This window comes from Phyllobates terribilis, unplaced genomic scaffold, assembly GCF_046119375.1.
Source record: "Phyllobates terribilis strain yellow unplaced genomic scaffold, ASM4611937v1 Scaffold_3__8_contigs__length_932513732, whole genome shotgun sequence".
NCBI classification, from domain to species: Eukaryota; Metazoa; Chordata; class Amphibia; order Anura; family Dendrobatidae; genus Phyllobates; species Phyllobates terribilis.
The window spans coordinates 658835378-658850482 of record NW_027362763.1 but is presented as its reverse complement, the minus strand read 5'-3'; the positions used below and the strand labels follow the sequence as shown (position 1 = coordinate 658850482).

The following is a 15105-nucleotide window of genomic DNA, read 5'->3' as shown; positions in this document are numbered from 1 at the left end:
ACATGGTCATAAGTATTCAGACCCTTTGCTCAGACACTCATATTTAAGTCACATGTGTCCATTTCCTTGTGATCCTCTTTAAGATGGTTCTACTCCTTCATTGGAGTCCAGCTGTGTTTAATTAAACTGATAGGACTTGATTTGGAAAGGCACACACCTGTCTATATAAGACCTCACAGCTCACAGTGCATGTCAGACCAAATGAGAATCATGAGCTCAAAGGAACTGCCCAAGGAGCTCAGAGACAGAATTGTGGCAAGGCACAGATCTGGCCAAGGTTACAAAAGAATTTCTGCATTGCTCAAAGTTCCTAAGAGCACAGTGGCCTCCATAATCCTTAAATGGAAGAAGTTTAGGACCACCAGAAGTCTTCCTAGACCTGGCAATCCAGCCAAACTGAGCAAATGTGGGAGAAGAGTCTTGGTGGGAGAGGTAAAGAAGAACATCAAGATCACTGTAGCTGAGCTCCAGAGATGCAGTAGGGAGATGGAAGAAAGTTCCACAAAGTCAACTATCACTGCAGTCCTCCACCAGTCGGGCCATTATGGCAGAGTGACCCGACGGAAGCCTCTCCTCAATGCAAGACATATGAAAGCCTGCATAGAGTTTGCTCAAAAACACATGAAGGACTCCCAGACTATGAGAAATAAGATTCTCTGGTCTGATGACACGAAGATAGTACTTTTTGGTGATAATTCTAAGCAGTATGTGTGGAGAAAACCAGGCACTGCTCATCACTTGCCCAATACAATCCCAACAGTGAAACATGGTGGTGGTAGCATCATGCTATGGGGGTGTTTTTCAGCTGCAGGGACAGGATGACTGGTTGCAATTGAAGGAAACATGAATGCGGCCAAGTACAGAGATATCATTGATGAAAACCTCTTCCAGAGTGCTCAGGACCTCAGACTTGGCCGAAGGTTCACCTTCCAACAAGACAATGACCCTAAGCACACAGCTAAAATAACAAAGTAGTGGCTTCAAAACAACTTTGTGACCATTCTTGACTGGCCCAGCCAGAGCCCTGACCGAAACCCAATTGAGCATCTCTGGAGAGACCTGACCTGACACCAACGTTCACCATCCAACCTGACGGAACTGGAGAGGATCTGCAAGGAAGAATGGCAGAGGACCCCCAAATCCAGGTGTGAAAAACTTGTTGCATCATTCCCAAGAAGACTCATGGCTGTACTATCTCAAAAGGGGGCTTCTCCTCAATACTGAGCAAAGGGTCTGAATACTTATGACCATGTGAGATTTCAGTTTTTCTTTTTTAATAAATTTGCAAAAATTTCTACATTTCAGTTTTTTTCAGTCCAGATGGGGTGCAGAGTGGACTGTAATGAGAAAAAAAATGAACTTTTTAGAATTTACCAAATGGCTGCAATGAAACAAAGAGTGAAAAATTTAAAGGGGTCTGAATACTTTCCGTACCCACTGTATGTGTAGGCTCAATATTACACGAAGTAAAATAATTAATTTCATGTCGTACCAAACATGTAGTTTATGTTTTATTTTGCCCTTTCAATTCCTTTTACATAGGTAAAATGATACGTCCACTCTTCATACGATTTAGAGAACAATACAGTACACGTCACTTATAGATTGGACCCAAGAAGCGTCATACAGAAGCGAAGCGGCCGTCGTCCACCTTTCTCTCCCCTGCTTTTATGATTACTGCTGAAATGTCCATTTTGTGTGAAATAAAGGACTTTTAGCCACAAAGGAAATGGTGAGTGCTGCTTTTTAATTTCTACACTGTTGCCCATTTGATTTGTTAGCACGTTGCACCATCAGACATTTTCCTTATAAGTTGTTGGATTTTAAGATCACATGAAGTAGAATTTGAACAATTGGTGACTATGAAACTTCCTACCTTTACCTGTTTTAATACAAAAAAAAAAAAAGACACATTGATTGTTTTTTCGTGACTTTTTCCATTATTCAACATATATAAAGTCATGAAAAAAGCCTTAAAAAAAAAAAGTCTTAAAATCATTTACCAGGTGGTGTGTGCAGAGAGTTATGCCACACATTTGTGTCTGCTTATGATGACAGGGTCCGGGGTTAAAAGACTTAATAACTTTGGCCCAACTTTATGAAGACCTTTTAATACATTTCTGGTGTAAAATCAGCCATAAGTAATGGCAGTCATCCTATGTTGTATCATTATATCACTATAAAGGAGTACTGCAGCTGATAATAATGGCCATCGCTTATCCATTGGATAAGTTATTGATTTAGGTCAGTGGGGACTCAAAACACTGAGACTCCTAATAACGGGTAGAAAGGAGGGTCTACAGACCCCCCCACAGACCTTCACTCTCATTACTCCCTACAGGCATTTCTCTTTTAAATACCATCTTTTTGCCCATAAAGCCAGTAATGGTGCCGTATACTGGACTATAAAAGATGTCAAAACATTATGGTTGATAAAGATCTGATGTTGTGGTGGAGACAGTCTAATTGCCAAGAAAACAAACTTTTACCAAATTAGGCTAAAAAAAGGTTGTATGTTGCCAGTGGGCAATCCTGAGCCCGGTAAACAGGAAGGCTCTGCTTACTAAACTCCGCCCCTTTGGTCTTGATTGATGGCTCCAGACTTATTGTCTTGTGTGCTGCAGGGAGTGTGCAGCCTTCCTGGGAGCGCACGCTGCATGCTCCACATTTCTGTGCACAAGGTAGTGTTGTATGGCAATAGATTTTAATCCATAAATCAAGATGGAAGGTGTGACGAAGGACGGGGCGTACCGAGTGCCAGGGTTTGGGACCTCCTACAGAGCACCTGTGACCTAATTTGCATATCTGATTGTTCTTGAGATTGCTTACTTGGCAGATATAATTCTCGGCGGGGGTGTTAATGGTTTAATGGGTGGAGCAGGGCTGACTGTAATAGGCGGTTTAGGCAATAAAACATGAAATTAATTTACCTTTAAGAAAAGTTTGGAGTTCCTCGTGTTTGATGTTCCCCTGCTGGAGGTCGACCCTCAGTGCCAGAAGCAGTGTGAACAGGAACCTATGCTTCTCATACAAACCTCTGGCGTAGTATCTATACGCTTCATATGTTAGATATTCATTGATGTTGCTTTTCCGTTTGTGGAGGTGAGGACTTCTGTCTGATCTGTGAGATAACACAAGGGCAGGATCATGGCACTGATTTATCATGTGAAGGAAGGGAATAACGTGCAACTACCTGGCGATAGATCTATCAAACAGCTTGAGGAACTGTCTGAGTGACGTCGAGTACATGGCATTGACAGCGCTCATCCCTGAGGCCAGGAAGTACAGGAGGCTTCCCCGGGTGGCAATGGGGCGATACTCCGCCTGGTCGTTGCTGATTTGCACCTCTGTGTCGGCGGCGATGTGCAGCTTCTCGCTCACGTCACTGACTATCTGCTGAGTAATTCTCAGAACGTCTGCTAGAGATTTATCTTCTACAAGAGATCCTGACAATGAGGAATATACTGTTAATTCATTAAATGCTCAAACAATGAGACATGAGGCCACCCTCCCTAACCCCTTGACCTGTGGATGTGTACTTAAAAAGGAGATATGCTTCTGTAGGAGTGAGACTTGGGACTGAGAATCAAGGAGAAGCATCCATCAGCTTGGAAGCATGGATTTTACCCAAAGAGACACAGATTTGGATTCTACATGATTCAGGGCTATGGGTACCGGCCCTGACTGGAAAGATACGGATCTGCTCCATTGACCATCAGAGAGACCATGGATACATTTTGGGGAGACCAGGTTGGGATGAGGAAGTCACCTGGCCCCATGGATATGTTGTTTGGGGTTGTCAGGAGGGACCCTCCGGTCGCCTGGAACCCATGGAGATATTCGGAGAAGCCAGATTGTGATCCGCCGGTCATCTGGCCCAATGGAAACTCGCGGAGAGGCCAGGGTGGGACCCTTGGGTCTCCATTGCCTTGAACCTCGATGGACTGCTATCTTCCTAAGCTTGCTGCTATCTCCTCTCTGTGGGGGTCCACCACTAGTTAAGGTAGTCGGCCCTGGAAGTCTCCAAAGTCGCAGCTGTTCTATCCCAGGCAGGCGGAGAAGGAAGGGTGAGACTGTGTAATGTTGCACCATCTTGGGTATTAGCTGGGACTGTTCTATGTGTTTATTGTCCACTTTGTGGTTCAGTAAAGTATTGCCACACTGTTTTACCCTCACCCTGTGTTGTCTGAGTAGCGTTACGCCAATGGAAGACCCCGTGTCTTCAGGCGCCCCATAGAATTGTACTGGATCTTTAAACACAATGTGGTATTAGAGAAAAGAAATCGGAGTAACACCTGACACAAGTTTCCCTAAGGAATAGTCCAAAACCGGCTGAATAATTCAGCAGTATACATGGCCACAAATGTGCAGCGACTCTGATGCAAAATCTGAATGTGCTGGAGATTCACCACAAATTTCCCTTCTATACATTAAAAGGAGTGGAAGCTGTGGTGAGAACCACGTAAAAACATGTAACATTAAAATCCGCAGTGCATGTAAAAACCCAGATGGAAATAGAAAGTGTACGTGAATCTCTGTGGATTGATCCGGCCTGTCCACGAGACTGCAGATACCTGTAGATGCACTCAGCCGCAGCAGCAGACTGTCCTCCAGCTCCTTCATTCTGCGCGTGTTCACATTAACCTCCTGCATCAGTTTAATTCTCTCTGCTTCCAGCTCCTAGGAAAATATCAGGGAAGGTTGAGTACCCGCGCGGGATAGACATCGAGATTGAGTGAAAACCTCACATGTGACAAGAAACTGCGCTTGTGTAGTCGGATTACATTGGAGTGAGTTAAATGGGCATAAAATTAAATAAAAACAACTACTTACCTGTCAAATCCTCTTCCCCAGTCCAGCATTGCAGCTCCAGGTCCCTGTCACCAGTCTGTGATTACAAGGCTGTCACAATGACCAGCTCCCCACAAGACCGCTGCAGCCAATCATTGGCCTCAGAGGGCTTGTAGTGTAACCCACTGATCGGCTTCACTACATTCCGAATAGATGGACAAATGGATCTTACACATTGCAGCGTATTTATAAAGCTTAAGAAGACTGAACAAAAAATAACCTGTTTCATGACTTGAACCATATGTGTTGTGTGTGGCTTATTGGGATAAAGGTGTCGCTTAACTTGTATCACCATGCCCAAAACGGAGAGACAGATTCCGGGCAGAAAGTAAGACAACTAATAGCGTGAGAGCTGTGACAATACACAGGATTAACACCAGACACAGTTATTACACAGCATGAACCACTGTGACAAACGTGGAGCAGTTTAGGACTGTGTGGTCTAAGTCTGCATTGTACTAACATTATGCTCCACTGTGCAGCCTGCAATACCGGCTCAGGAGGCAGAAAACATAAATACCCCGGCTGAACTCATTGCTTTCATACTGGACCAGTATACGACTAGTGTGATGTCATTTTATGTATAAAGACATTTATTTATAAACCCCATACTGTGACATCACTGTGTGTATTATCCCTGTACTGTGACATCACTTTGTGTATTATCCTTGTACTGTGACATCACTGTGTGTATTATCCCTGTACTGTGACATCACTGTGTGTATTATCCTTGTACTGTGACATCACTGTGTGTATTATCCCTGTACTGTGACATCACTGTGTGTATTATCCCTGTACTGTGACATCACTGTGTGTATTATCCCTGCACTGTGACATCACTGTGTGTATTATCCCTGCACTGTGACATCACTGTGTGTATTATCCCTGTACTGTGACATCACTGTGTGTATTATCCCTGTACTGTGACATCACTGTGTGTATTATCCCTGTACTGTGACATCACTGTGTGTATTATCCCTGTACTGTGACATCACTGTGTGTATTATCCCTGTACTGTGACATCACTGTGTGTATTATCCCTGCACTGTGACATCATTGTGTGTATTATCCCTGTACTGTGACATCACTGTGTGTATTATCCCTGTACTGTGACATCACTGTGTGTATTATCTCTGTACTGTGACATCACTGTGTGTATTATCCCTGTACTGTGACATCACTGTGTGTATTATCCCTGCACTGTGACATCACTGTGTGTATTATCCTGTTTTGTGATATCACTGTGTGTATTATCCCTGTACTGTGACATCACTGTGTGTATTATCCCTGTACTGTGACATCACTGTGTGTATTATCCCTGCACTGTGACATCACTATGTGTATTATCCCTGTACTGTGACATCACTGTGTGTATTATCTCTGTACTGTGACATCACTGTGTGTATTATCCCTGCACTGTGACATCACTGTGTGTATTATCCCTGCACTGTGACATCACTGTGTGTATTATCCCTGTACTGTGACATCACTGTGTGTATTATCCCTGTACTGTGACATCACTGTGTGTATTATCCCTGTACTGTGACATCTGTGTGTATTATCTCTGTACTGTGACATCACTGTGTGCATTATCTCTGTACTGTGACTACTGTGACATCACTGTGTGTATTATCCCTTTACTGTGACATCACTTTGTGTATTATCCTTGTACTGTGACATCACTGTGTGTATTATCCCTGTACTGTGACATCACTGTGTGTATTATCCCTGTACTGTGACATCACTGTGTGTATTATCCCTGTACTGTGACATCACTGTGTGAATTATCCCTGCACTGTGACATCACTGTGTGTATTATCCCTGTACTGTGACATCACTGTGTGTATTATCCCTGTACTGTGACATCACTGTGTGTATTATCCCTGTTCTGTGACATCACAGTGTGTATTATCCCTGTACTGTGACATCACTGTGTGTATTATCCCTGTACTGTGACATCTGTGTGTATTATCTCTGTACTGTGACATCACTGTGTGCATTATCTCTGTACTGTGACATCACTGTGTGCATTATCTCTGTCCTGTGACATCACTGTGTGTATTATCCTGTACTGTGACATCACTGTGTGTATTATCCCTGTACTGTGACATCACTGTGTATTATTCCTGTACTGTGACATCACTGTGTGTATTATCCCTGTACTGTGACATCACTGTGTGTATTATCCTGTACTGTGACAACACTGTGTATTATCTCTGTACTGTGACATCACTGTGTGTATTATCCCTGTATTGTGACATCACTGTGTGTATTATCCCTGTTCTGTGACATCACTGTGTGTATTATCCCTGTTCTGTGACATCACTGTGTGTATTATCCCAGTACTGTGACATCACTGTGTGTATTATCTCTGTACTGTGACATCATTGTGTGTATTATCCCTGGACTGTGACATCACTGTGTGTATTATCCCTGTACTGTGACATCACTGTGTGTATTATCCTGTACTGTGACATCGCTGTGTGTATTTTCCCTGTACTGTGACATCGCTGTGTGAATTATCCCTGTACTGTGACATCGCTGTGTGCATTATCCCCGGACTGTGACATCATTGTGTGTATTATCCCTGTACTGTGACATCACTGCGTGTATTATCCCTGTACTGTGACATCGCTGCGTGTATTATCCTGTACTGTGACATCACTGTGTGTATTGTCCCTATACTGTGACATCACTGTGTGTATTATCCCTGTATTATGACATCACTGTGTGTATTATCCCTGTTCTGTGACATCACTGTGTGTATTATCCCTGTTCTGTGACATCACTGTGTGTATTATCCCTGTTCTGTGACATCACTGTGTGTATTATCCCCGGACTGTGACATCACTGTGTGTATTATCCCTGTACTGTGACATCACTGTGTATTATCCCCGTACTGTGACATCACTGTGTGTATTATCCCAGTACTGCGACATCACTGTGTGTATTATCTCTGTACTGTGACATCACTGTGTGTATTATCCCTGTACTGTGACATCACTGTGTATTATCCTCGTACTGTGACATCACTGTGTGTATTATCCCAGTACTGCGACATCACTGTGTGTATTAGCTCTGTACTGTGACATTACTGTGTGTATTATCCCTGTACTGTGACATCACTGTGTGTAAGATCAACGGACTGTGACATCACTGTGTGTATTATCCCTGTACTGTGACATCACTGTGTGTTTTATCCCTGTACTGTGACATCACTGTGTGTATTATCCCTGTACTGTGACATCACTGTGTGTATTATCCCTGTACTGTGACATCACTATGTGTATTATCCCTGTTCTGTAACATCACTGTGTGTATTATCCTGTTCTGTGACATCACTGTGTGTATTATCTCTGTAATGTGACATCATTGTGTGTATTATCCCCGTACTGTGACATCACTGTGTGTATTATCCCCGTACTGTGACATCACTGTGTGTATTATCCCCGGACTGTGACATCACTGTGTATTATCCCTGTACTGTGACATCACTGTGTGTATTATCCTGTACTGTGACATCACTGTGTATTATCCCTGTACTGTGACATCATTGTGTGTATTATCCCTGTACTGTGACATCATTGTGTGTATTATCCACGGACTGTGACATCACTGTGTGTATTATCCTGTACTGTGACATCACTGTGTATTATCCCTGTACTGTGACATTACTGTGTGTATTATCCCTGTCATCGCTGTGTGTACTATCCCTGTACTGTGACATCACTGTGTGTATTATCCCAGTATTGTGACATCACTGTGTGTATTATCTCTGTACTGTGACATCACTGTGTGTATTATCCCCGTACTGTGACATCACTGTGTATTTTCCCTGTACTGTGACATCGCTGTGTGAAATATCCCTGTACTGTGACATCGCTGTGTGCATTATCCCCAGCCTGTGACATCATTGTGTATTATCCCCGCACTGTGACATCACTGCGTGTATTATCCCTGTACTGTGACATCACTGCGTGTATTATCACTGTACTGTGACATCGCTGCGTGTATTATCCTGTACTGTGACATCACTGTGTGTATTATCCCTATACTGTGACATCACTGTGTGTATTATCCCTGTACTATGACATCACTGTGTGTATTATCCCTGTTCTGTGACATCACTGTGTGTATTATCCCTGTTCTGTGACATCACTGTGTGTATTATCCCTGTTCTGTGACATCACTGTGTGTATTATCTCTGTACTGTGACATCATTGTGTGTATTATCCCCGTACTGTGACATCACTGAGTGTATTATCCCCGGACTGTGACATCACTGTGTGTATTATCCTTGTACTGTGACATCACTGTGTATTATCCCTGTACTGTGACATTACTGTGTGTATTATCCCTGTCATCGCTGTGTGTACTATCCCTGTACTGTGACATCACTGTGTGTATTATCCCAGTATTGTGACATCACTGTGTGTATTATCCCTGTACTGTGACATCACTGTGTGTATTATCCTCGGACTGTGACATCACTGTGCGTATTATCCCTGTACTGTGACATCACTGTGTTTTATCCCTGTACTGTGACATCACTGTGTGTATTATCCCTGTACTGTGACATCACTGTGTGTATTATCCCCGTACTGTGACATCACTGTGTGTATTATCCCCGTAATGTGACATCACTGTGTGTCTTATCCCTGTACTGTGACATCTCTATGTGTATTATCCCTGTACTGTGACATCACTGTGTGTATTATCCCTGTACTGTGACATCTCTGTGTGTATTATCCCTGTACTGTGACATCACTGTGTGTATTATCCCTGTACTGTGACATCACTGTGTGAATTATCTCTGTACTGTGACATCACTATGTGTATTATCCCTGTACTGTGACATCACTGTGTGTATTATCCTGTACTGTGACATCACTGTGTGTATTATCCTGTACTGTGACATCACTGTGTGTATTATCTCTGTAATGTGACATCACTGTGTGTATTATCCCTGTACTGTGACATCACTGTGTGTATTATCCTGCACTGTGACATCACTGTGTGTATTATCCCTGTTCTGTGACATCACTGTGTGTAATATCCCTGTAATGTGACATCACTGTGTGTATTATCCTGTACTGTGACATCACTGTGTGTATTATCTCTGTACTGTGACATCACTGTGTGCATTATCCCTGTACTGTGACATCACTGTGTGTATTATCCTGTACTGTGACATCACTGTGTGTATTATCCCTGTTATGTGACATCACTGTGTGTATTATCCCTGTACTGTGAAATCACTGTGTGTATTATCCCTGTACTGTGACATCACTGTGTGTATAATTCCTGTACTGTGACATCACTGTGTATTATCCCTGTACTGTGACATTACTGTGTGTATTATCCCTGTCATCGCTGTGTGTACTATCCCTGTACTGTGACATCACTGTGTGTATTATCCCAGTATTGTGGCATCACTGTGTGTATTATCTCTGTACTGTGACATCACTGTGTGTATTATCCCCGGACTGTGACATCACTGTGCGTATTATCCCAGTACTGTGACATCACTGTGTTTTATCCCTGTACTGTGACATCACTGTGTGTTTTATCCCTGTACTGTGACATCACTGTGTGTATTATCCCTGTACTGTGACATCACTGTGTGTATTATCCTGTACTGTGACATCGCTGTGTGTATTATCCCTGTACTGTGACATCGCTGTGTGAATTATCCCTGTACTGTGACATCGCTGTGTGCATTATCCCCAGACTGTGACATCATTGTGTATTATCCCCGTACTGTGACATCACTGCATGTATTATCCCTGTACTGTGACATCGCTGCGTGTATGTATTATCCTGTACTGTGACATCACTGTGTGTATTATCCCTATACTGTGACATCACTGTGTGTATTATCCCTGTACTATGACATCACTGTGTGTATTATCCCTGTTCTGTGACATCACTGTGTGTATTATCCCTGTTCTGTGACATCACTGTGTGTATTATCCCTGTTCTGTGACATCACTGTGCGTATTATCTCTGTACTGTGACATCATTGTGTGTATTATCCCCGTACTGTGACATCACTGTGTGTATTATCCCCGGACTGTGACATCACTGTGTGCATTATCCCTGTACTGTGACATCATTGTGTATTATCCCTGTACTGTGACATTACTGTGTGTATTATCCCTGTCATCGCTGTGTGTACTATCCCTGTACTGTGACATCACTGTGTTTTATCCCTGTACTGTGACATCACTGTGTGTTTTATCCCTGTACTGTGACATCACTGTGTGTATTATCCCTGTACTGTGATATCACTGTGTGTATTATCCCTGTACTGTGACATCACTGTGTGTATTATCCCCGTACTGTGACATCATTGTGTGTATTATCCCCGTACTGTGACATCTCTATGTGTATTATCCCTGTACTGTGACATCACTGTGTGTATTATCCCCGTAATGTGACATCACTGTGTGTGTTATCCCTGTACTGTGAAATCTCTATGTGTATTATCCCTGTACTGTGACATCACTGTGTGTATTATCCCTGTACTGTGACATCTCTGTGTGTATTATCCCTGTACTGTGACATCACTGTGTGTATTATCCCTGTACTGTGACATCACTGTGTGAATTATCTCTGTACTGTGACATCACTATGTGTATTATCCCTGTACTGTGACATCACTGTGTGTATTATCCTGTACTGTGACATCACTGTGTGTATTATCCTGTACTGTGACATCACTGTGTGTATTATCTCTGTAATGTGACATCACTGTGTGTATTATCCCTGTACTGTGACATCACTGTGTGTATTATCCTGCACTGTGACATCACTGTGTGTATTATCCCTGTTTTGTGACATCACTGTGTGTAATATCCCTGTACTGTGACATCACTGTGTGTATTATCCTGTACTGTGACATCACTGTGTGTATTATCTCTGTACTGTGACATCACTGTGTGCATTATCCCTGTACTGTGACATCACTGTGTGTATTATCCTGTACTGTGACATCACTGTGTATATTATCCCTGTTCTGTGACATCACTGTGTGTATTATCCCTGTACTGTGACATCACTGTGTGTATTATTCCTGTACTGTGACATCACTGTGTGTATTATCCTGTACTGTGACATCACTGTGTGTATTATCCCTGTACTGTGACATCACTGTGTGTATTATCCCTGTACTGTGACATCACCGTGTGTATTATCCTGTACTGTGAAATCACCGTGTGTATTATCCCTGTACTGTGACATCACCGTGTGTATTATCCTGTACTGTGACATCACTGTGTGTATTATCCCTGTACTGTGATATCACTGTGTGTATTATCCCTGTACTGTGACATCACTGTGTGTATTATCCCTGTACTGTGACATCACTGTTAGTATTATCCGTGTTCTGTGACATCAATATGTGTATTATCCTTGTACTGTGACATCACTGTGTGTATTATCCCCGTACTGTGACATCACTGTGTGTATTATCCCCGCACTGTGACATCACTGTATGTATTATCCCTGTACTGTGACAACACTGTGTATTATCCCTGTACTGTGACATCACTGTGCGTATTATCCCTGTACTGTGACATCACTGTGTGTATTATCCCTATACTGTGACATCACTGTGTGTATTATCCCCGCAGTGTGACATCACTGTATGTTTTATCCCTGTACTGTGACAACACTGTGTATTATCCCTGTACTGTGACATCGCTGTGTGTATTATCCCTGTACTGTGACATCACTGTGTGTATTATCCCTGTACTGTGACATCACTGTGTGTATTATCCCTGAACTGTGACATCGCTCTGTGTATTATCCCTGTACTGTGACATCACTGTGTGTATTATCCCTGTACTGTGACATCACTGTGTGTATTATCCCTGTACTGTGACATCGCTCTGTGTATTATCCCTGTACTGTGACATCACTGTGTGTATTATCCCTGTACTGTGACATCACTGTGTGTATTATCCCTGTACTGTGACATCAACGTGTGTATTATCCTGTACTGTGACATCACCGTGTGTATTATCCCTGCACTGTGACATCGCTATGTGTATTATCCCTGTACTGTCGCATCACTGTGTGTATTATCCCTGTACTGTCACATCACTGTGTGTATTATCCTGTACTGTGACATCACTGTGTGTATTATCTCTGTACTGTGATATCACTGTGTGTATTATCCCTGTACTGTGACATCACTGTGAGTATTATCCCTGTTCTGTGACATCACTATGTGTATTATCCCCGTACTGTGACATCACTGTGTGTATTATCCCCGTACTGTGACATCACTGTGTGTATTATCCCCGCACTGTGACATCACTGTGTGTATTATCCCCGCACTGTGACATCACTGTGTGTATTAACCCCGCACTGTGACATCACTGTGTGTATTATCCCTGTTCTGTGACATCACTGTGTGTATTATCCCTGTACAGTGACATCACCGTATGTATTATCCTGTACTGTGATATCACTGCGTGTATTATTCCTGTACTGTGATATCACTGCGTGTATTATCCTGTACTGTGACATCACTGTGTGTATTATCCCTGTACTGTGACATCACTGTGTGTATTATCCCTGCACTGGGACATGACCGTGTGTATTATCCTGTACTGTGACATCACCGTGTGTATTATCCCTGTACTGTCACATCACTGTGTGTATTATCCTGTACTGTGACATCACTGTGTGTATTATCCCTGTACTGTCACATAACTGTGTGTATTATCCCTGTTCTGTGACATCACTGTGTGTATTATCCCTGTTTTGTGACATCACTGTGTGTAATATCCCTGTACTGTGACATCACTGTGTGTATTATCCTGTACTGTGACATCACTGTGTGTATTATCTCTGTACTGTGACATCACTGTGTGCATTATCCCTGTACTGTGACATCACTGTGTGTATTATCCTGTACTGTGACATCACTGTGTATATTATCCCTGTTCTGTGACATCACTGTGTGTATTATCCCTGTACTGTGACATCACTGTGTGTATTATTCCTGTACTGTGACATCACTGTGTGTATTATCCTGTACTGTGACATCACTGTGTGTATTATCCCTGTACTGTGACATCACTGTGTGTATTATCCCTGTACTGTGACATCACCGTGTGTATTATCCTGTACTGTGAAATCACCGTGTGTATTATCCCTGTACTGTGACATCACCGTGTGTATTATCCTGTACTGTGACATCACTGTGTGTATTATCCCTGTACTGTGATATCACTGTGTGTATTATCCCTGTACTGTGACATCACTGTGTGTATTATCCCTGTACTGTGACATCACTGTTAGTATTATCCGTGTTCTGTGACATCAATATGTGTATTATCCTTGTACTGTGACATCACTGTGTGTATTATCCCCGTACTGTGACATCACTGTGTGTATTATCCCCGCACTGTGACATCACTGTATGTATTATCCCTGTACTGTGACAACACTGTGTATTATCCCTGTACTGTGACATCACTGTGCGTATTATCCCTGTACTGTGACATCACTGTGTGTATTATCCCTATACTGTGACATCACTGTGTGTATTATCCCCGCAGTGTGACATCACTGTATGTTTTATCCCTGTACTGTGACAACACTGTGTATTATCCCTGTACTGTGACATCGCTGTGTGTATTATCCCTGTACTGTGACATCACTGTGTGTATTATCCCTGTACTGTGACATCACTGTGTGTATTATCCCTGAACTGTGACATCGCTCTGTGTATTATCCCTGTACTGTGACATCACTGTGTGTATTATCCCTGTACTGTGACATCACTGTGTGTATTATCCCTGTACTGTGACATCGCTCTGTGTATTATCCCTGTACTGTGACATCACTGTGTGTATTATCCCTGTACTGTGACATCACTGTGTGTATTATCCCTGTACTGTGACATCAACGTGTGTATTATCCTGTACTGTGACATCACCGTGTGTATTATCCCTGCACTGTGACATCGCTATGTGTATTATCCCTGTACTGTCGCATCACTGTGTGTATTATCCCTGTACTGTCACATCACTGTGTGTATTATCCTGTACTGTGACATCACTGTGTGTATTATCTCTGTACTGTGATATCACTGTGTGTATTATCCCTGTACTGTGACATCACTGTGAGTATTATCCCTGTTCTGTGACATCACTATGTGTATTATCCCCGTACTGTGACATCACTGTGTGTATTATCCCCGTACTGTGACATCACTGTGTGTATTATCCCCGCACTGTG

The 15105-nt window shown here is 42.7% G+C and overlaps 1 protein-coding gene across 1 annotated transcript in view; it reads right to left on the bottom strand.

Moving 5' to 3' along the window:
- The window catches only part of LOC141258594 (dynein axonemal heavy chain 8-like), a 415976-nt gene that overhangs the window by 75528 nt on the left and 325343 nt on the right, over positions 1-15105 (bottom strand). Inside the window, exons 71-73 of the mRNA XM_073673563.1 lie at positions 4575-4680; positions 3194-3446; positions 2931-3121 (exon numbers count right to left, since the gene is read on the bottom strand). Coding sequence (XP_073529664.1) covers positions 2931-3121; positions 3194-3446; positions 4575-4680 — 550 coding nt within the window. The remainder of the gene's footprint in view (positions 1-2930; positions 3122-3193; positions 3447-4574; positions 4681-15105) is intronic.